The following is a 22,630-nucleotide window of genomic DNA, read 5'->3' as shown; positions in this document are numbered from 1 at the left end:
GAACTCCTGGCCTCAAGCCGTCCTTCTGTCTGCACCTCCCAAAGTGCTGGGATTTCAGGCATGAGCCACCATGCTTGGCCTAGACTCCATGTCTTTTTTTTTTTTGAGACGGAGTTTTGCTCTTGTTGCTCAGGCTGGAGTGCAATGGCGTGATCTTGGCTCACCACAACCACTGCCTCCCAGTTTCAAGCAGTTCTCCTGCCTCAGCCTCCCAAGTAGCTGGGATTACAGGTATGCGCCACCATGCCCAGCTAATTTTGTATTTTTAATAGAGACAGGGTTTCTCCATGTTGGTCAGGCCAGTCTTGAACTCCCGACCTCAGGTGATCCGCCTGCCTCGGCCTCCCAAAGTGCTGGGATTACAGGCGTGAGCCACTGCGCCCGGCCTGACTTCATGGCTTTTTTAAAAAAACAAACAAACAAAAAACGACAAAAACGGACAATGATCTTTTAAAATATGCATCGTTGGTGACATTGATACAAGTATATTTTGGTTCAAGTTTTTTTTCTTTTTTTCCTGGTGCTGATAAACTAACTAGGAGTAGGGGAGTGATGAGAGCACTGAACTGCAACTCTTTCCTCTTAAGCTTTCATCTCTAAAGAATCCCACCTTTTGTTTGATAACTTTAAGGATTTCTTTTTTTGGCCAAGATTGCAGCCTTTTAATTGCTAGTGTCCTATGGTTTTTGTTTCAAAGACAGCTTTTCCTGTTTATCTTGGTGTACTTTCGTTTCATCTTTAGTTTGGATACTCTTTGAACTGGCATTAAGAATTAGTCTCCAGGCAGGCCAGGTACGGTGGCTCACGCCTGTAATTCCAGCACTTTGCGGGGCCAAGGCGGGTGGATCACTTGAGATCAGGAGTTCGAGACCAGCCTGGCCAACATGGTGAAACCCTGTCTCTACTAAAAATACAAAAAACTAGCCAGGCATGGTGTCACACACCTGTAATCCCAGCTACTTGGGAGGCTGAGGCAGGAGAATTTCATGAACTCGGGAGGCGGAGGTTGCAGTGAGCCGAGATCGCGCCATTGCACTCCAGCCTGGGTGACAAAGTGAGACTCTGTCTCACACACACACACACAGACACACACACACACACACGAATTAGTCTCTAGGCAAAAACATTGCTTTATTGATTGGTTTTCTTCCTCCTCTTGAGGATTATGGAGGAAAAGAAGAAGCCTTTTAAATGAGGACACCTTGGTGTGGGTAAGTCTCAAAATATAAGTGGAGTAACTGGAAAAGCATGCCATTTAGAATGCATTTGTACCACACGGGCATTATGGCTTTGTGTTTTAGGTTCTCATCTGTAAAAGGTCAGCAATACTATGTCTCCTGTCCTTCCTGTTTTGTCCCACAATAATAGCCGGCTTTTGTGTAGTTTAGTTTACAATATTTTGTCTGGATTGTCTTGGGGCCTTTGGGGCTAGTTTTGAACTTTGATCTACAGGAGTAAATACAACTTTACAGTGTGTCCCAATACCACCTTGCATGCATAGATCACTTGGAAACAAAAGTTTCAGGAAGCAGTACTTACTATTTGTGATATATTCAGAAGTTTTCTTTTCTGTTTGAGTCTATCTTAAACTTTTTATGTACACTTTTTATTAAAGTATAACATATGTATAGAGTGCGTACATATCATATTTTTACAATGACTTTTCATAAAGTAAGCACATCCTTGCAATCAAGATAAAACAAAATGGCACCAGTCCCTGGGAAGCGTCTCTCCTGATGTCTCCTAATCACTGCCCCCACTCAGGGGCGCCACTAGCCTGACTTCTGGCTCCATATCTTGTTTTATATTTTGCTAGTTGTGACCCACTGAATTGATTTCAAGACCCAGTAGGTCTCAACCTATAGTTTAAAAAACACAACCTTGTTTTATTTTCCCAATAACTCTTAGGAATTCCTTTTTATGGATGAAAAAGCTAAGGCCGGGTGGTCAGATTTCTCCCAAGATCGTACAGCTTGTACTGTTTCCTTTTTCCCATGCATTTGAACTGCTCTTCTTCCTGAGATGAGGAGTGACTTGCTTTGGAAAGACAGTTGCAGCCCTTTTTGTTTTATATCTTGTTTATCACTCTCCCTTAATGTGTTTACAAGATTGATATTCATTATTAATGTAGCTTTAGTGAGTTCCTGATCTTACCATTCTTAAGTACTGAGAATGTTTTTGGTTTGTGTTTTTGTGACTGAGTCAGAGACATTTGCTTTTGCTTTGGAGGTTTGTGGCTTGGAAACTTTCATGATATTTGTCTTTGGCCTCCCCCTAATAGGATGAAGCTCTTCAGGTGGCATGCAAGTATGACAAATGATGACTGTGCACAGCTTCCCACCGTCACTGTGCTGACCTGCAGTTCCTTCCTTGCCTGTAGGCTTTTCCTATAGAGAGATTTCCTTCCACCCCGTTCCCACCTCATGTCTCCCTTAGGCTCCAGAATACCTATGTGGAGAGCCTGAGTGCTAAGCTGTCCTGTCATCTGCAAGCTTGTCTGATTGTGAGATTGTTGTTCCCAGCCAGCACCTCTGGGAGTAGAAGTCCCGTAGCCCATACCTGGAAACTTTTTCCCCAGCTGCCGAGCCTGGAGGCTCTCTTGGGCTGTGAAGTGTTCACTGGCTGTGGTAGTTCACAGCTGAGGCTTTCATTCTAAGAGCCTTGACCTTCTGGGTTCACCACCCTTGGTAGTTCTCTGCCTCTCTGGGAGAGAGGCAGCTTGGAAACACTGTCAGGGCAAATATGTCCCAGGCTATGTTGTAGGCCATGGGGATATAGCAGTGAATAAACAAAGTCTCTTCCACTCTGAGCATTCGTCCGAGTGGAGGAGACAGACAGATGTGCAGTCATTTCAGGTGGTAGTGATGTTAGAAGAATAAAACTGGTTTTTCTTAATAGGATGTAGCCTTTTGAAGTGCCAGTGTCTGAAGGAGCATTCCAGTGTGCTGTCCAGTTGGCACAAAGGACAGATGTCTTTTTTTTTTTTTTTTTTATGAGACAAGGTCTTAGCCTGTCACCCTGGTTGGACTGCAGTAGTGCGATCTTGGCTAACTGCAGCTTCCACCTCCCGGGCTCAAGAGATCCTCCCACCTCAACCTCCCGAGTAGCTGGGACTACAGGTGCGTGCCACTACACTCATTTAATTTTTGTATTTTTAGTAGAGATGTGGTTTCACCATGTTGCCCAGGCTGGTCTCAAACTTCTGAGCTCAAGCGATCCGCCTGCCTTGGCCTCCCAAAGTGCTGGGATTACAGGCATGAGCTGTTGCGCTCAGCTGATTTGTTCCGACTCTGCTTAGAGCATTTCCTGTTATTCAAGGGAAACGAATGGAAACATCTATAGACCTATACATTCCACAGGGCAAGATTGAACCGTTTAGGACTCTAAAAATTTTTACTCTGCCTACTTAGTCATTATCCCGGGCAGCACCTTTGCTGCTGTGGGAAACGCAACTCATTTATTACCACCCTCCATTTTATGGTGGTTCCCTGGAGGCACTCCCCCACCCCAAGTCATTTTAACCTTTGGGAAGGGCTGAAATGCTGTGCTTTTAGTCATTAGTTGCATTTATGTAACTGTAACTAAGGTTATCTTTCCCGCACAAATGCTGGCAAGCCAATATTGCAGGCCTTGTAGATAAAGGTTGACGGATTTCATTCATTTTAAAAAATTACTCCTTGAGCTTTTAACAGGTTCAAGGCAAGGAGCTCTCAAGGTAAACAAAGATGAATAAGGCAGTCCCTACTTTTTATCATCTCAAAGTCTAAAATTATGGAAGGTGCCCTTTTACTGTAAATATAACTCATAAAAAATCATATGGGGGCTTTAGGGAGGATGTAGCTGTCTCCCTTCTGGCTTCTGTTGGCATTCCTTGGCTGTAGCCATGTCGCTTTCTGCTCTGTCTTCACATTGCTCTCTCCTCTGTGTCTAATCTCCTGCCTCTCTCATAAGGATATACATGATTATATTTAGGGCCCACATGGATAATCCAGGATAAATCCCTTCTCTCATAGCTTAGTCATATCTTTTGCCATGTAAGGTAATAGTTACTCTTCTTGCCATGTAAGATAATATTCACAGTTTCCAGGGATTAGGAAGTGAATTAATTTTATTGGGGGGAGTTTTCTGCCTACCCATAGACAGCAATCAGAGGAGGTTTTTCTTAGTAGCTTCTAAGGATGAACAGGGAGGAGAAAAGACTGAGAGTAAAGGGGGAGATGAGGGAAGGGTGAGATGTAATCAGGAACAGGGAGCAGCAGTTTTGCTTGGCTGGAGCAGGTGGTGTGGGGGATGGACTGGGATGGATTGTGGAGGACCTCGAATGGGAACAGTTTGTCTAATTCATTAGGCAAAAATGAATGGAGGAGGGATGTAATCAGAGCTGTGCTTTTTGAAGATTAATATGGTAGTGTATGGAGAATAAATGAGAGAAGGGAGGAATTTGTGGAGATGCCAATTAGGAGGTCAGCTTAGTAGTGAAGGGTTGATCTGCAGGCTTCAGCAAGGGTGCTAGCTGTGAGAATGGGAAAGACCCTAAATGAAAGGGTCTGCATAATGTGAGAACTGAGGAGGTGTGTAGGGTAGGGGATTTGGCAACAGTGATGCAGACAGTGTTTTCCATGGGGCACATTTCAGGGAGATGAGGGTCTTGAAGGAAAGCAGAAGGATGAACTAGTGCGGGTGGGAAAGATGGTGGTTGTGTTTGAACTCACTGAGTTGGAGGTATCTTGTTGGCAGGTTGAAAGGTTGCACTGGAGCTTGGAGGAGAGGACGTAACTCGTGTTATGGGAGCTGGTCCACAGAAGAGAGGCTGAATGGCAGGGTCAGCTCACTAAGGGGCAGTGTGGAGATACAGCCTGGGGGAGTTACTGGCATTTAGGAAGTGTGAGGAGGAAGAACTGAGAAGATGTCATTGGAGAGGATTCAGATATGATTAATTGTAAATGCAGGCAGCCAGTCACATTGACTAAAAAGAAAAAAAGGAATCCATTGGCTCATGTAACTTAGAAACTAAGGTAATTCTAGCTTCAGGCCTGGTTTAATCAAGGGGCTCAAATGTCACCAAGCTTTGGTCTCCCTGCATCTCTTGGCTCCCCCTCGTGTTGGCTTCATTTTTGGGTTTTAAATGGTAGTAGCTAGATGAGCAAGATGTTGGCCAGCAGGTGAAAGTCCCATGGGAATGGTCATGCCTTCCTCCTGGTGGCTCCAGAAGCACAGGAAATCGCTGTTATGTGTTCTTGTCATCTCTGACCTGGTCACTGTGGTCAAGGGAGCACAGTGCTCTGATGAATCAGGTCTAAATTATGTGCCTACACTTGGAGTAGGGGGTGGGAGGAGTACTCCAAAGCAAAATAAAGGAACCGTTACTGCACAGAGTGGAACGAAGCTGGGTAGTAAGACACTAAATGTTCAGGGCACCAGGGATCTGGGTGGGAGGGGGAATGGTGGTACGCAAAGCAAGGATTGGTTGGATGCTACTGAGATGCCTGTGAGGTTGCTGGAGAACAGTGTGTGGGGCTTGACAGTCAGGAGTTAATCTTTCAGGAAATGGTTTTCTGACACAGTGTAGGTTGAAGCCAGACTCAGGAAGTTTGGGAACATATGGTAGGTGCAGACTTTGTAAAATAGTTTAGAAGTAAAGAGGGGGAGAAGTGGATTGGTGGCTCCAGGCCAAATGGAGTTGAAAGAAAAATGGTTTTAGGACAAACATCTGAAGAGTGGAAAAAAATCTGAGAGAAAAGGTCATGATGGTAGAGCCAGAGAGAGGAGGAGTTGATTGGCATAGGAGAGCACTGGAAGATGTGGGACCTGGGGCCTGGGCAGGGAAAGAGAGGCCACGTCTCAGTCTGTTTGGGCTACTATAATGAAACACCATGAGCTGGGTGGCTTATAAACAACAGAAGTTTATTTCTCATTGTTTTGGGGTCTGGGAAGTCCAAGATTATGGCACCAGCAGATTGAGTGTCTGGTAAGGAGCTGCTTTCTGGTTCATCCAGGGCTTCTCACTGAGTCCTGATGTGGTGGAAGAAGGATTGCTCTGGGACCTCTTTTATAAGGGTGCTAATCCCATTAATGAGGGGTTCAGCCTCATGACCTAATCACCTTCCAGTAGCTCCATCTTCTAATACCATTGAGATGGGGGTTAGGATTTCATCGTATGAATTTTGGGGAGACATAAATATGCAGACCACAGTAGGCCAAGACTTCAGATTGGGGTAGGTGGCAGGCACTTATTTCACTTCTTTCTGAAGGAGCTTGTTACTGACAGATTATCATTTTAGGTCCTTTAGTTCAAGCTTGTCTGACCCACGAGCCAACACAAATTCGTAAACTTTCTTAAAACGTTATGAGTTTTTTGTTTTTTGTTTGCTTGTTTTAGCTTATGAGCTATCGTTAGTGTCAGTGTATTTTATATGTGGCCCAAGACAGTTATTCTTCTTCCAGTGTGGGCCAGGGAGGCCAAAAGATTGGCTCTTGCTTTAGGTCATCTTTTTTTTTTTTTTAGACAGAGTTTTGCTCTTGGTTGCCCAGGCTGGAGTGCAATGGCACAGTCTCGGCTCACTGCAACCTCTGCCTCTCGAGATCAAGTGATTCTCTTGCCTCAGCCTCTCGAGTAGCTGGTATTACAGGCACCTGCCACCACGCCCAGCTAATTTTTTTGTATTTTTAGTACAGACGGGGTTTCACTATGTTGCCCAGGTTGATTTTGAGCGCCTGACCTCAAGTGATCTACCTGCCTCAGCCTCCCAAAGTGCTGGGATTACATGTAGGTGTAAGCCACTGGGGCTGGCCTAGGTCATCATTTTTTAAACAACCCTGTAAAATCTCACCAAGATTTTTCAGTTGTTTCCAGATTATAATGGAGTCTGTTTGATTCTGGTCTCCAGGTTGTCAAATGACATATTTTCAGGATATAAGACTATAAGTAGACTTTTCTATTAACAGTAAAGCTTGTGAATCTTGGTTTGATATGTACAAACAGAGCCACCACTATGTACCCCAATTTCTGGTTGGAGTGACAGAATGAGAACACAGCCAGTTTCTGAGCAGCTGGCGGTTTGGGAACACAGTAGGAATTTAGTACTGGGTGATCGTTGTATCTTACAAGGTGCATCCTCAAGTAGTAATAACCCATTTGTCAGAGATATATGGTGGTGTTTTGCAGTGATTTGCAAACTGTGTTCTCTGCTGATAAGTTAGGGGTTCTCCAAACAAAATTTAAATCTGACAGTGAAGATGAACTGAGACTCCTTCACGCTGTTATCTCAGCACAGGTGAGGGTGAGGCACTTGATGTCAGGAAAACCTTGCTTTAACCCATGTGTCTTTGTGATGGAACAGAAGGATAAGCAAGCCGCTTTGAAAATCAGATTGATTTTTTTTTTTTGTAGTAGTTAAGTTTTATCAAACATTTAAAACCTTTACAAACTTGACTAAATTTTGTTATTCATTTCAAATTAATATCAGAAATCTAATGTGTTACATTTTCTTTTTTTTAATATATATATTTTTAATTATACTTTAAGTTCTAGGGTACATGTGCACAGCGTGCAGGTTTGTTACATATGTATACATGTGCCATCTTGGTGTGCTGCACCCATTAACTCGTCATTTACATTAGGTATTTCTCCTAATGCTTTTCCTCCCCCCTCCCCCCACCCCACAACAGGCCCTGGTGTGTGACATAAATTTTATGTCAGATAATGTAGAACAGAGAAGCATCAAAAAATGACTCAATGGTCTTGATAAATTCATTTGAAGATGAAATTATGTTAAAATTTTATAGTTCAGTAATTTAAAAGTATATTATAGTTTTTTTTCTTTTTGTTTTGGATGATGTGCATGTAAACAAGTGTAAGGAATCTTTGTAAAGCATCAGAAGAAAATTTTAGGTGTTTTGATCTTTGTTAACAGACTATTAGCAAGATGTCAAAGGAATCATAATGCCTGTGCAGATGGTAACCGCTTTGTTCTGTTCCTCTTTTCCCCAAAACAGATTTGTAAAAATTGTATTTGTTACATTATTCACAAACCTTTTCTACAAAATATATACCAAACTATGTTCTTTTGAAAGATGTTTCTAGTAATTTTTAGGTCATTTCCATATATATTATGTGCAGTTTAAAAAGCAAACCAACCCTAGTTTGTTAAATAATTTGCCTGTTTTTACTTAAAAAATAATGGGGTTGTGCACCTGTGTAAAGTTTGTACATCTTAGCAGTATAAATTACTGACACATTTTTAAAAATGAAGTAAAAACTCAGAATCCTTGTGATTCAGTGCCCTTATGTTTTTAAAAAAGAGGGAAAAATAATGCAAGATTCAGAATATTGGAGTGGTTGGCATGCCTGTCTTCATTTTACTTTTTGACTGGCTGCCCATATGCCGATGATGATGAAGCTGAGCTGTTTGTGCCACTGCCATTTGACGCTGTGAGAATCACAACTGTTTTATCTGTTGCTGCTGCTGTTAAAAGGCAGAGTAGTAACTGGCCACTGAATTAAATTTAAAAGAAAGGCAGGGGAGAGCTGGAATCTCTGCTGAGGATGGCTTTGCTCAGGTCTTTTCTTAGCCCTGCAACTACTTAACAGTTCATATGCTTGCTGAAGGGATAGGTCTGTCCTTGACTGGTTGAACCTTGTTCAGAATCCTGTTCACCTGGCTGTTGAGGACTAGAAGTTGTAGGATGCTGAGGTGGTGTTGGGGGTTCTAGCCCCCTCCTCACAGTAGTAGGGGAACCAGAGCTTTGGGGAGCCTTAGCAGTTTTCTTCCTGGTTGCAGGTTGGGGTGGATACAGCTGTTAGACTGTCTGCATTGTCCAGTATAGTAGCCACTAGCCACATGTGGCCAATTAAACCTTTTCTTATTGTGGCTAAATATTATATATATCATAAAATTGATAATTTTAACCATTTTCAAGCATATGGTTCTATGGCATTGAGTACATTCACATTGTTTTGCAACTGTCACCAGAACAAACATTCCAGAATATTTTCATCTTCCCCAAATGAAACTCTGTACTCATTAAACAACTCTCCCCTCTCACTCCCCCAGCCCCTGGAAACTCTGTACCCATTAAACAACTCTCCCCTCTCACTCCCCTAGCCCCTGACAACCACCATTCTATTTTCTGTCTCTACGAATTTGACTACTCTAGGTACCTCATGTAAGTGGAATCATATATTTGTCTTTTTGTGTCTGGCTTATTTCACTTAGCACAATGTCCTCAAGGTTCATCCATGTGGTAGCATGTGTGAGAATTTCCTTCCTTTTTAAGGCTGAATAATATGCCACTGTATATGTATACTACATTTTGTTCATTCCTTTGTTGATGGATACTTGGATTGCTTCTACTTTTTTGTTTATTGTGAATAAGGCTGCTATGAACATGGGTGTACAAATATCTCTTTGAGTCCCTGCCCTCAGTTCTTTTGGGTATATACCCAGAAATGGAATTGCTGAGTCATGTGGTAATTCTATGTTTGATTTTTTGAGGAACTGCCAGACTGTTTACTATAGCAGCTGCATTATTTTACATTCTGAACAACAGTGCACAAGGGTTTCAGTTTTTTCACATCTTCTCCAGTACTTGTTATTTTGGTTTTTCTTTTTTCTTTTTTGAAAATAGCCACTCTAGTGGATGTGAAGTGTGTGGCAGTTTAAATTTAATTAAAAATAAATACATAAATTCACTTCCTTAGTCTCGCTAGCCACATTTTAATTGTTCAATAAGCCACACGCAGCTGTGGCTGTCATATTGGACAGTATAGAGAGAACATTTCCATTATTGCAGAAAGTTCTATACTGACAAAACCTGGAGGTAGCAGTGGACCTGAAAGGGATTGATCCAAGCCCAGCAGAGTCCCAAGGATTCAATCAATTGATAACTGACACATACATTGAGAGGCAATCCATTGATAACTGACGCATACTTTGTGTATGTAGTATAACCCAGCATAGACATAGTTTTATATTCTGCCTTTTTCATGTTGCTGCACAGTGTTTATAGTTGTCTTGTTAATAGCTGCACAGAAAATTGATTTAGCGTAATTTACCTAATAATTTTTCCTTGTTAGGGACATAAAACCAGTTTCTCCTTTTCAGTACTGCAGTAGAGTATGCTCATTTCCCAGTTGTCTCCAGGCTTAGCCCTTCTGGTTTCTTCATCTATTCATTTTATTGTCTTGCTCTTTTTTGTCTCCTTACTGTTTTAACCACTCTATTGGACATACTTGGCCTCTAGGTAAAGTCTGACTAACGCTAACTAGAACCAGACCATGACTATGTTAATATAGCCTAAAATGCCATTAGCTGTTTTTGCTGTTTGAACTGATTGTACCATCTTGGGTGAAGTGCCTACTCCAAAACAGTCAAGGTGCACATTGCCTTAGGCTGGGGTAAATGCCTGTTCGTGAACCTGTCACTGTGACAGAGGGGCAGAATTAAAAATAAGTAGACTGTACAAGCTACTGTATACCATGAAATAGTTTATGGATTTTTAGGAGGGAACCAACTGCAGTGTCCAGTACCTGGGGGAAGATGGGGAGATAAGAATTAAGGGTCGAACATCCCAAAATCAAAAATTTGAAATTTTTAAAATCTGAAATTTTTTGAGTGCCAGTGTGACGCTCAAAGGAAATGCTCATTGGAGCATTTTGGATTTAGGATTTTCTGATTAGGGATGCTCAACCAGTAAGTATAATGCAAATATTCCAAATTCTGAAAAGAACTCTGAAATGCAAAACACTTCCGGTCTCAAGCATTTTGGTTAAGGGATATTCAGTCTCTACCTGTCAGGTTTCTGGCTTATGCAGGGTATATAGACTCGCGTGCTGTCAACTGATTGACTAGGCAAGACTTCAGGATCAATAGTTTTACGGAAAATGTCAAAAGTGCTCTGTTTAGATGTGTTATTTTTGAAATGCCTGTAAGAACTTTCTCTTGGAGATGTCAGTAAGTGGTTGGAAATATGAGTCTGAAGCTTGGGGGAGAAGTCGGGGTTGGAGATACAAATGTTGGGGTCATTGGCATGGAATTGGTAATTAAAGCCAAGGGGCTGGATGATGATACCTAGGGAGAGAGTGTGATAGGTCCAGAACTGAGCCCAGGGCCCATTCAACATTTTGAAGTCAGGTAGACTTCAAAGTCACAGGAGACTGAGAAAGAGCAGCCAGTCAGGTAGAGTGAGAACCTGATAAATATGGTATGGAGGTAGCTGAGAGGAGACTGTTTCAAGGAGGAAATGGTCAACTAGATCTGACATTGCCAAGATATATGATAAGATGAAGGCAGGAGAATCTGTCTGATTTGGCAGCATGGAGGTTGTTTTATTTACTTATGTTTGAAGATGCACTTTAGTCTCCAGAGCCTGGGGAGATCATACTGAGGCCACATTGACTTTTCTTTGCTGGGGTAATGGATATTTGAAAGTAATTTGATGGCCAGGTACTGTGGCTCATGCTTATTCTCCCAGCACTTTGGGAGGCCAAAGCATGAGGATCACTTGAGGCCAGAAGTTTGAGACCAGCCTGGGCAATGTAGGGAGGCTCTTTCCTTTTAATTACTGGTTTTCAAAAAAAGATTTGGTGTTTCAGCACCCTTCAAAGGTGGCCAAAGTAGTTTTTTTGTTTCGTTTTTATTTGTATTTATTTATTTTTTGAGACAGACTTTTGCTCTTGTTGCCTAGGCTGAAGTGCAATGGCTCAATCTCGGCTCACCGTAACCTCCGCCTCCGGGATTCAATCGATTCTCCTGCCTCAGCCTCCTGAGTATCTGGGATTACAGGCATGGGCCACCACGCCCTGCTAATTTTGTATTTTTAGTAGAGACAGGGTTTCTCCCTGTTGGTCAGGCTGGTCTTGAACTCCCAACTCAGGTGATCCACCCGCCTCGGCCTCCCAAAGTGCTGGGATTATAGGTGTGAGCCACTGCACCTGGCCAGTAGTTTCTTACAATTATCATTAGGAACTCATAAATTTTCATATACTTGTGTTTAAATCACTTTTTGTTTATTATTTTAATGCTCAAATTGTCCTATCGTTGGCCATTAGGAATCTTTCTTCAAAGACTTTCTCATTTTCAATTTAATTTTTTCTCAAGGCATCCTTAGTGATTTATCAAAAAGAGAAACTATTTAGCATTGTGGCTTTCATAATTTCTTTTTTTTTTTTTTTGAAGCAGAGTCTAGCTCTGTCGCCCAGGCTGGAAAGCAGTGGTGCAAACTCGGCTCACTGCAGCCTCCACCTCCCAGGTTCAGGCAGTTCTCTTGCCTCAGCCTCCCAAGTAGCTGGGATTACAGGTGCCTGCCACCATGCCTGGATAATTTTTGTGTTTTTAGTAGAGACGGAGTTTCACCATGTCGGCCAGGCTGGTCTTGAACTCTTGACCTCAGGTGATTGCCCACCTTGGTCTCCTGGAGTGCTGGGATTATAGGCACGAGCCACTGCACCTACCCCATAATTTCTTCTATAACTAATATGACAAATTTGGGATTGAGAACACTGTTAATTCCATGTTCTTCAAGGGAGAAACATACTAGTTTCTCCCTTGAATAGTTAGAGTCTATTTGATTGGTACTTGATTCCATGATTGTTGGTTATAAACCAGGAATACTACAAAAGTGACAATATAATGTTCCAATATGGTAAACAGCCCCAGAGTGCTTGTCTGCCCACAGGAGTAGGGGAAGTTGGGGCATGAGACACTGGGGACATTTGCTCTCATGTCTACTTATTTTGTCTAGGAATCTTTGTAGAAAGCACTATTGTGAGGTGAGTGACAGTGAAGCAGGTACCAGATGGCGATTTATGATTTAGGGGCTCTTTGCATGTGGAACCCAGCAGCTGTCCTGGTTCTGCTTCCTGGCAGAGGTCTGGGGAGCACACTTGAGCCCAGTTTTGAGATTGCGAATATATTTTTCTTCTCCATCTTACTAGATCTTTTGGCAGTATTCGACATACTCCCTCCTTGGGAGAGCTTTATCTTAATAAACTGAGAAAAAAAAAATTCCTTCCTTCCCCAGTAAGGCTGAAAACTCATTTTCCCTTAAATACTAAATAGAGATGCCCGACTAAGGAACTGATAATAGAAGGACCTGTTGGACTCCAGTGGGGCTTCTGATTTTTGGTGTCTTTCCCCTAACCCTGGAAGACAATAGGAAAACAAGTGATGTCATCAGAACAGAGCCATTGGCAGAGCCTCCTGGGGACCTGAGTGGTTTTCTTGTCTCTGATAGTCTCTGTTCTAAATTAAGTAATGGCTTGTGATGGAGGTTGGTACTTCCTGCAGCTGTTTCATATTTATAGTTATATGCTTGCTATTAGTAAACAGATGCATCTACTCCAGAAGGAGGCTTTAATGGGCAAGGTGGGAGAGAGTGTTGGGAGAAAGAAGGATTCCTGATCATTCCTTGTCACAAAAATTATGGGTTTAATGTATGAGACTGGCAGTCATGCAGAGGTTGGGACTCAGTACAACTGCACGTATTTGAATTAGAAAGCCTTGCATTCCTAGAAGCTGGATTTCAGACAGGCTTTCCTCATCCTTTCTGAGACATACAGATCCTGTACTTTTTTTGGAAACCCCCGTATCACTTAGGATACATTTGGCCACCAGTGTCTAAGAAGAAGGGGAGATAAACAGTGGGACAGCTGGCTGCAGCCCTAAAATGCCTCCTCTAGTGCTACTGAGTGCAAAAATGAATTGTTGGCCTACGCTATATGTAGCCCAGCTATACCTGCCACTTTAGCAAACCCTGGATTCTCTCAGCATAATTGGCTATGGCTGCCTATGCAGATGTGGTTCTAGGTGCCAGGCCAGGTGCTGGGGGTACAGTGGTGAGGAAGTCAGCATGGCTACCCCACAGAGATGATGGTCTCGAGGCAGAGACTATGCGGTGTGGGAAGCCGTCTTCTTTTGTTTTTTTGAGACAGGGTCTTGCTCTGTCATCTAGGCTGGAATGCAGTGGCATGATCAGGTCTCACTGCAGCCTCAACCTCCTAGGCTTAGGCGATCCTCCCACTTTGGCCTCCCAAAGTTTTGGGATTACAGGCATGAACCACGGTGGGGAGCACTCCTAAGGAAGGACAGGGGCCGCTGGGACACACAGGCAGTTGGGGAAGATTTGGAGAGAAAGGGAACTCTTAAAAGATCAATGAAAATTTGCTGGAAGAGAAGTGGGTTTCAGTAGAGGGTGGTTTGCAGACTGTTTTAGGTAGGAACACAGGAGCAAAAGTCCTAAAGGTAAGAAAGTACAACCTGTTCTAGAAACTGACTCTAGTTCAGAATGGCTGTAAGAGATAAGGCTGGATGAGTAGATAAGACCCTGATCCCAAGGGGCTTGTACGCCATTTTAAAGACCTGTCATCTAGGTACTGGGGAGCTGTGGAAGGGGTTCAGGATGGAGAGTGACACAATCAGAATTTCTGGGAAGGTCCTCATGCTGCAGTGGCGTGAGTGTAGGTGGGAGTGGACTCTAGGCTGAAGGTGAGGTAGCCAGTTAGGCTGTTGCAGTTACTCAGAGGAGGGATGATGTTGGCTTGAATTAAGGGAATGACAGGTGGCGTAAGGAGTGGATGCAGCTGAAAGCTGTTTTGGAGGTAGCATGAACAAGCTTGGTGACAGATCTACAAGCTGAGAAAGGAGCCACTAAGGGTGATGGCCACCTTGTTCTCTTGAAAATTCGGGGAAAGGGTACCATTTGCTAAGATAGGTCACATAGTCGAAGGAAGAGGTTTGTGGGAAGAGATGATGAGCTTGGTTTTGGACACATGGTGAGTTTTAGGTGTCTGTGGAGACATCTAGTAGGTATTTGGATTTAGGGTCTGTAGCTCAAGAAGAGACAGCAGGGAGCATGAGAATGAATGGGAAAACTCAGGGAGAGTGGGAGGCAGCAGAAGAATAAGAGAGCTTAGGACCAACCCCAAGGAACCCTCAAATGAAGGGACAGGCTGATGAAGAGGCAGTTCCTAAGGAGAAGGCCAGCTAAAGATGCCTGGCCAGAGAGGCAGGCAGCAACCCAGGGGGAGGTGCTGCTTGGAAGCCAGGGGAAGAGTGTTTTTCAATAACAGCATAAAAAGCTGCTGAGGGATTGAATGAGGTGAGGACTGAGTCCCCGGTGGGTTTCGTGACAAGGTCCTTGTTAACCTGGGAGAGCTGCTTCAGTGGAACAGGTGGGGTTGAAGTTGGGTTGTTGTGGTTTGAGGAATGATGCACAGCCAGGGAGGGGACATGAAATGTCGACAGCTCTTCCCAGAGGTTTACCCATGAAAGTGCATTGGTTGGATGAGCTGTCAGAGGTTGTTTGTTGAGCCTGCCTAGATGGTTGTAAGTAGGGCTGTGGTGAGGGAGAGAGGTGAGAAGATGGAGAGGGCAATGGAGTGAGTCTCTGAGGAGGTGGGAGGAGAAGGCATGGCGAGCACATGGCTGACTCCGAGTGTGGCTGTCCTGGGGACAGTTGTCCTTTGCCATCAGTGTTGTGTCCTCTACCAAGTCCCCTGTGGTCCTTTGTAAATAGCTTTATCTGGAGACAAAATGGCTCACAGCCAGTTAGGTTTTAAGAAGCTGAATCTGCCACATTCATGTATTTTCTTGTCCTTTCTCTGAGTGCAGTTAACCTGTTAGAGATGCCAGAAGTGAAGCTGTCCATCTGGGTAGCTGAACACATTTTCTTTGAATCCCATTATTGCTATGAGGCTTTTGAAGGACAGGGTATGGCCATACTGGGGATGACTGTGAACTCATTCAGAGTGGGGTCCTCCTTCTGTTTGGTGTTTTGTTCTGACAATTGAACTTGTCAAATGGAGTTAGTATTAGGGCTAAAAGTATTTCTTTGTTATTCCCAACAATACACACACACAAATGCATGCTGTCACACCCTGGCCAGATATATGTATATATATGTATATACGTATTTTTTTTCAGTAGGAACTCAGATGAAAGCCTACTTGGCTTTTTCATTGAGAGGGCCACCTAAGTCCCTGACACTTATTAAGGATGCTTATTAAGGACAAACCCATCTCTGGTAATTTCTCTCCTAGGATCCTGTGTGAGTGGGGAGTTGCCCTCCCTGGCAGCTGGTCACAGGGCTTGATCTAGAAGATGGAGGCCATGGTATTCAGCAGAAAAGTTAGGCTTAGACTAATGACTTTCCTCCAGGAGAAAGTTGATAATTTGCATATAAAGCAGTGCAAAAAATTGTATAGGTTATGAAGTTAGTCAGTGAAACTTGTGAATTGAATGCAGTGTCAGTGGGAAAGGCAGAGTTGTTGGAGGCATAACCCACCAGTGCCTTGAAGTCTGCCTTTTAATGAAATTTACTTGAAGAAGAAAGAAAAAGAGAAGAAAAGCTGAATGATGGTACTGCTTATTTTCTTTCCCTAGTTTTTAGTTCCTCTTAGGCAAATATGAACAGAATATTAATATGTTTTCTTTAATGGAGTCCAGAGCTGAGCCATTATCTGGTAAAGAAATGGAGTATGGAGCTGGATACGGTAGCTCACGCCTGTAATCCCAGCACTTTGGGAGGCCGAGGCAGGTGGATCACCTGAGGTCAGGAGTTCAAGACCAGCCTGGCCAACGTGGCAAAACCCCGTCTCTATTAAAAATATAAAAATTATCCAGGCATGTTGGCGGGTGCTTGTAATCCTAGCTACTTGGGAGGCCGAGGCAGGAGAATCGCTTGAACTCGGGAGGTGGAGGCTGCAGTGAGCCAAGATTGCGCCACTGCACTCCAGCCTGGATGACAGAGCAAGACTCTGTCTCAAAAAAAAAAAAGAAAAAAGAAATGGGGTATAGGGTAGGGTAGGTTCCACTAGTGTGGAGCCTGACACAGTACCCAAGGGATTCTCTCTAGCCATAGGCACAGCCACACTTTTTTGGGTCAAACACTGACCATGTCATTACTTTGGGTGTCAGAGTCTTGAGAAATATCCAGGTAGGAGGGTGGGCCCCTGACACCAAGTGAAGACCGAAAGGGAGCCTCAGAAGGATGCTGTCCAGGAAGCCTCCCACCAGGCTGGCAGGAAACCCAAACAGCAGGGTTTTCTTCCCGAATAGTTGATAGTGAAAATGAGTTCCACAAATGCTGTTCTGGACTGAGCTAGGTCCCTGCCCAGGAAAAGCCAGACCTTAACCACAAGGAACATCTCCTCCTGCCCGCTGCTCCCTCTGGCCCTCCCTCACTGCCTTCTCTTGCTTCTGTTATGTTCTGATCTTTGGGTCAGTGCTGGGTGTGGGGAAGCTTCTGGGCAGTTGGTGGAGAAGCTTTCTGAGCATGAGTTTCTCCAAAAATGCTAATGGCTCTTAACTGAGCCCCTGGTACACAGGACACTCCATGTGTCCCTCATCCTAAGTGCTTCTGCCTTTCCCTAGAGGGTCTATGTAAACCAAAAGGGTGGGCCCTCAGAGGAGCTTTCCCCCTTCCTTTAAAGCAGCACTCTTGTTTCCTGTTTATACCAGCACTACAACCCCGTTGGGAAATGGCTGAAGAACTGTGGGAGGCGGTGGTTGAGAGAGAACCTGAGAGGGTCTGCCCCACCTGGCCCTCGGGATTGAAAGGGAAGGAAGGAGGAGGGTTGCCTGGGAGCTGAGTGGATATGAGTCGGAAGAGGCAGGGCAGCCTCTCCCTGCTGTGCTGGTCTCAGCACCCACCAGAAGTGAGGCAGGAGTGGACGCTGGTTTGGTCCTGCTGCCAGGGCTGCTGCAGGGGTACCAGTCAGGCACACAAGCAGGAAAGTGGGTGCTATCATATCTCAGTGTAGTCTGGACACTTTGGTCCATCATAGGTCAAGTAGAATTAATTAGCTCATTAATTCAACAAATCTTGGGGCACCTGCTATGTTCCAGGCACTGCTCAGCGCAGTGGTGAACAGGTAACTCCTGGCCTCTGACACAGTGCCGTGTCTCACATGTATATGGTGTTTTTACCATGTTCCCAGTTTACTCTCATGAACATATGCATATGTCTTGATAATGCCCATTACAAAGCATACATGGGAAAGAAAAGAAGAATGAGGTAAGTAGAGATAAGTTCTAAGATTTCCTCCCACACTTTGGCAGATGGTTCAGCTTCAGAGTCTTACTAGCATGGACTGTTGCTTTAATGGGTAGCTTTTGTGTTTCGGACACCACCTTACACAGTTTTGAGTCGGGGCTACCAGTGTGAAAGAGCTTGAAGCAAGATAGGCAAATGCTGTGCCCAGATCATTTATTAGCACTTGGCCCAAGCAAGGCCTGATGCTCTCCTTGGGAAGGGTGCCCAGCTTTTCTGGGGTAGGTGTTTTAGGGTCTCCTGCTTCTGTCCTGTGTGCTGTGGTCAGGCTACTGAGGGGAGTGCGGCAGGCACTTGCTGCTATTCAGTACTTTATAGTTTTCATAGCCTTTCATCGAGGTCGCATTGGTCATCCCAACAACCTTCCGAGATAGGGATTCCTTCCCCACTGAAGACCAGAGGATGGAGGCCTGTGCTGTGTGTCATGAATATCAGAGCCAGCCCTGGGCCTTGCTTTCCTGGACTGGCCACTGCCTCATTCTGCAGAAAGTTTTTCTTGATATCTCCCCACCTCACTGTGCCCCAGAGGAGCAGACTGATGAACGTGTTCAGCATGTACCACCTTTCTTGTGGGAAGGAGCATGGGTTCCAGGTCCCTGCCTGCTTCCAGACCCTCTGTGGAAGCTGCCGCTGGCACTCAGCTTCCTTTTCCTGGGTATGAGCAGCTGTTTCCCCAAGCAGAATGCCTTTGTCCACGGGGTGGGGAGGAGCCAGAAGACTGCAGGCCTCCAGGTTCTCTCAGGTTTCTGTTCCCTTTGGCGTCCACAGGACATCAGGAGCCAGGTGGCTGGGTGACCTGTCCCCCTCCTCCTCTGTGTCTTCCCCAGGCTGTGCAGTTTCCCCGCTCACAGGGATTTGCCCTTGGCACCTGTTCGGCCCTGTCTCAGCATGTGGGAGAGAGTGGTCTGTAGGTTGGTGTTGGTTTCCTGCTCAAAGGATGCTTCCTCAGTAGGCCCGGGTGAGGCCCAGGGAACCTGGAGTTACTCACTTAAAGGCAGCAAAAACCTAGAAAGTTAATCTATTTCAGGCTTGTTTGTTCAGTGGTTTTTTGAAAAGATCAACAAAATTGATAGACCGCTAGCAAGACTAATAAAGAAGAAAAGAGAGAAGAATCAAATAGACGCAGTAAAAAATGACAAAGGGGATATCACCACCGATCCTACAGAAATAGAAACTACCATCAGAGAATACTATAAACACCTCTACGCAAATAAACTAGAAAATCTGGAAGAAATGGATAAATTCCTCGACACATAATTCATTTCTTAGTTGTTCAGCTCAGTCCTCCTGAGGTCTTGGTAACAAGAGTTGCGATATCTTTGTAACCGTTCTCTGTCTCCTTTTACTACTCTCTGCCTCTGGATACCCCTCTTCACTTCACCCCTTCCTACAAGGAAGGAGTCAGGTCTGACAGTGTTGCAGGATGCAGTGCTGGGCTAACGGAAGGTCCAGAGAGGCTCCTAGCACGGAACTGGAGCTGCCTGCTCCTCCCTCGCAGGACGCTGCCTGGGTTCCGTTCCTGTCCTTCTCTGCCTGGGGAACTAGCAGCCTTTGTGAGTCTCCTTGACAACAGGATGGATAAGTTAAAAATAACCTTGTGCCGGGCTTTCTGTGTGTGAGTGCCCTCTCGCCTGCTGCTCTGGAGCGCAGTCCCTACAGCTTCTAGAGGCTCCTGAGTGCATCTGTGGAAGTCTCAGTGGGGTCCACTTGCTAGCATTTTGAAGCCCCGAGGTTTTAGAGGTCAAAGCCAGATGATCAGGCAGCATCATTACCTTGTAACTCGTAATGATTACCGTAATATTACTGGCAACTGGTGGTTGCCGATGGTGTGTGGGTGTCAATGTTGAAATAAAGATTGGACAGCTGTTCTGAATGCTTTGTCTTCATTTAGTCTCCCTGGAGAGGGACGACTCTGGAGACCTTACTGTGTTTCAGAACCTCTGGAGTGGTGTACTGGGCCACAGCCCTCGGTGAGAGTTTGGTTATATCGCTTCAAGGAATCCCCATGGGAAGGAGGGTCCTTACCTTACTGGGCCCCTTTTATAAGGTGAAGACGCCAAAGTACAGAGGCACTTGGGTGACTTATCCAGAGCCACCTGGCGCGACTGTGGCAGAGTAGGGAGCAGTCTCTGTCTTCAGAAGCTGTGGCTCTTTCCCTTGGATCCTAATGATGAGGCCGTCTTTATCAGGCCTTTAACCAAAGCCAGTTGTCTCTTTTTTATCAGCAGTCTGCACTAGGCGAGGCCCTCTGTTTTGCTAATCTGTTTTGTTTTTCTGTTTTGCTCATCTGCACTAGTTAAGGCCCTCTGTCTTGTCACAGTTGTAAATTAATTTAGAAAGAGCTGTCTCCCTGAGGGCAGGGGCTGGGTTTTTCTTTACACACCTGGACCTAATTCTTCTCTTCTCCTTCCATCCATTAGTAAGTGTTTTGCTGTGTGCCATGCATGGGGATAATGAGAACAAGAAGTTATATTCTTGTCTTTAAGGAGTTTGTCGTCAGCCAAGGAGACATTTACAAAAGTTCCTGTTGTGGTCAGCGCTGAGAGGGAGAAGGATCAAGTGTTAAGAGAGCAAATAACTGGGGTGTCTAACCTTGCCTGAGGTGAAGGTGGGGGTTAGAGCAGTCTGAGAGAACATATTAGTAACACAAAGTACTCAAATCTGGAGCACATAAACCACTACAAATCAATAAAAAAAGGAAGGCAGAAAACTCTGTAGAAAAACTAGCCAATGATTTGACAGACACTTGACAAAAGAAGATATCCAAATGGCCAATGAACATGTGAAACAGTCACAATTCCATGTATTTATCAGTCATCAGGGAAGTCAGAGGACCTGGGTTAATATGAGACATTGGGCCACACATTGAACTTCCCAGATCCCGTTTCTTATTTGTAAATGGGGCTTCTCCTGTCCCTTCCCTTCCTCCTAGTACTGCTCTGAAGCTTGCAGGCATGGGAAAGGCTCTTCAGACCTTGCGGGGCTATACAGATACTAAGTAGTGTTGTTACTCTAAGTGATTTAATTTCTCCTCCACCTCTGCTCATAGCAACTATTCTGAATTCCCCTATGAAAGAAAAGACTTGAGTAGTAGGATGGTTCCTAGGATTCAGAATAGCCTGTCCCTTGATACTTTGGGTGAAAGAGCTTGCTGCTGGCATGGCTCTGGTTCCCTCACCCAGGCTGGGAGCAGGGTGAGTTCCTGTGGGTCTTTTGTCACCCGGGGCCTGGTGGCAGGGAAAGGACTGAGATGCACCAGTCCTGGCTCAAGCATTGTCTGGAGTAGGCTGTCTGGTTCGTCGTCCACACTGACCGTGATTGACCTCCTCACAGAGTGCTCTAGTGAAGTCCAGAAATAACACTCTGGACTTGGGACATGTTGACATTAACGGGTCTACAGGGGCAACAGCCCACACCACCTGGCTTCCCCTGAGACAGCCTGGTCAGTGCCATTGGCTGCCCTAGCAGGCTCAGGGATAACCTCCTGGTAAAACCGGTCCCAGCCTCCCTTTTGCATTCTTTGGATACAAAGGAGCCATGTTCTCTCTCTTCTGGATCTGTCCTCTGCAGTTAAGCAGATGGTACACGGTGCAGATGCACACCACTCTTCCAGCAGAGTGTGGCTGGCCACCTCGGCACATGTCACAACAGTGTCAGGATTGCTGCCAATCCTGTCAGTCCCATCACCTGACTGCCAGTTTCTTAGGCCCTGTTTGGAGTCTTTTCCCACAGATCTCTCATGACAGGCATAGACTTCTCAATGGTCTACTCGGCACTTTTGACCTTTTTCTCTTCTGTATTTCTGCCGCTTAGGAGTCAGAGTCAGAAGCAAAGGTAGATGGAGAGACTGCATCGGACAGTGAAAGCCGGGCAGAATCCGCACCCCTGCCAGTCTCTGCAGATGATACCCCGGAGGTCCTCAATAGGGCCCTTTCCAACTTGTCTTCAAGGTAACCTGGCTTAATGATGCAGGTGCTTGTTGGGGGCTTTGCACCATGTCCAAGTGCCCTGGAAGAGCCTGCAGAGAGCCTGTGGTCTTGCAGAGCAGGCCCGCTGTCTTGCCTCAGCCTCCCATGCCGCTGCTCCAGGCTCCATTGAGTGTAATCTAGTGCTTAGCAGTGGCAGTGAGCAGAGTGACCAGGAGGGGAGGGCAACCAAGGCTGGAAGGATCTGGCCCCGGAAGGGTGCTTCAGACTGGACTAGGAAGTGCAGTCCAAAGAGGAAGAGGGGACAGGAGGGTTGGAGGTGGGTAAGGTCAGCTGACACTGCATAGCACAGGAAACCGGCCTTGGGTTTGTGATTAATGGGCAGGCTGCTTTTCACTGAGGAGTCCACGTTTCCAGTTCAGAGTTTAGTTTCTCTCACATCCATTGTGAACAGTTCCTTAAATTCTCCAGGAAGAACTGGGAAACATCTTAACCTAGGTGAATCTAGTGTTAAAACTTTTGGCCCTTGAGAACTTGGTTCTTTTCACACAGCTATGTGAGTAGATCAAAAACACATTATAAGACCCCAAAGCATTATCTCAGTGTTCCTATGTGTGCCTCCAGCTGTCCCCTTGGGAGTCTGAATTGTGCAGTGA

General features: G+C 45.0%; 1 protein-coding gene across 3 annotated transcripts in view; it reads left to right on the top strand.

The window, feature by feature from the left end:
- The window catches only part of CDS2 (CDP-diacylglycerol synthase 2), a 71,261-nt gene that overhangs the window by 25,019 nt on the left and 23,612 nt on the right, over positions 1 to 22,630 (top strand). For all 3 annotated transcript variants that reach the window (XM_054466830.2, XM_054466831.2, XM_063658996.1), the window contains exon 2: positions 21,862 to 21,998. In XM_054466830.2, coding sequence (XP_054322805.1) covers positions 21,862 to 21,998 — 137 coding nt within the window. The remainder of the gene's footprint in view (positions 1 to 21,861; positions 21,999 to 22,630) is intronic.

The sequence above is a fragment of the Pongo pygmaeus genome, chromosome 21 (assembly GCF_028885625.2).
Source record: "Pongo pygmaeus isolate AG05252 chromosome 21, NHGRI_mPonPyg2-v2.0_pri, whole genome shotgun sequence".
Taxonomy (NCBI): Eukaryota; Metazoa; Chordata; class Mammalia; order Primates; family Hominidae; genus Pongo; species Pongo pygmaeus.
This window is presented reverse-complemented; position numbering and strand designations above follow the sequence as displayed.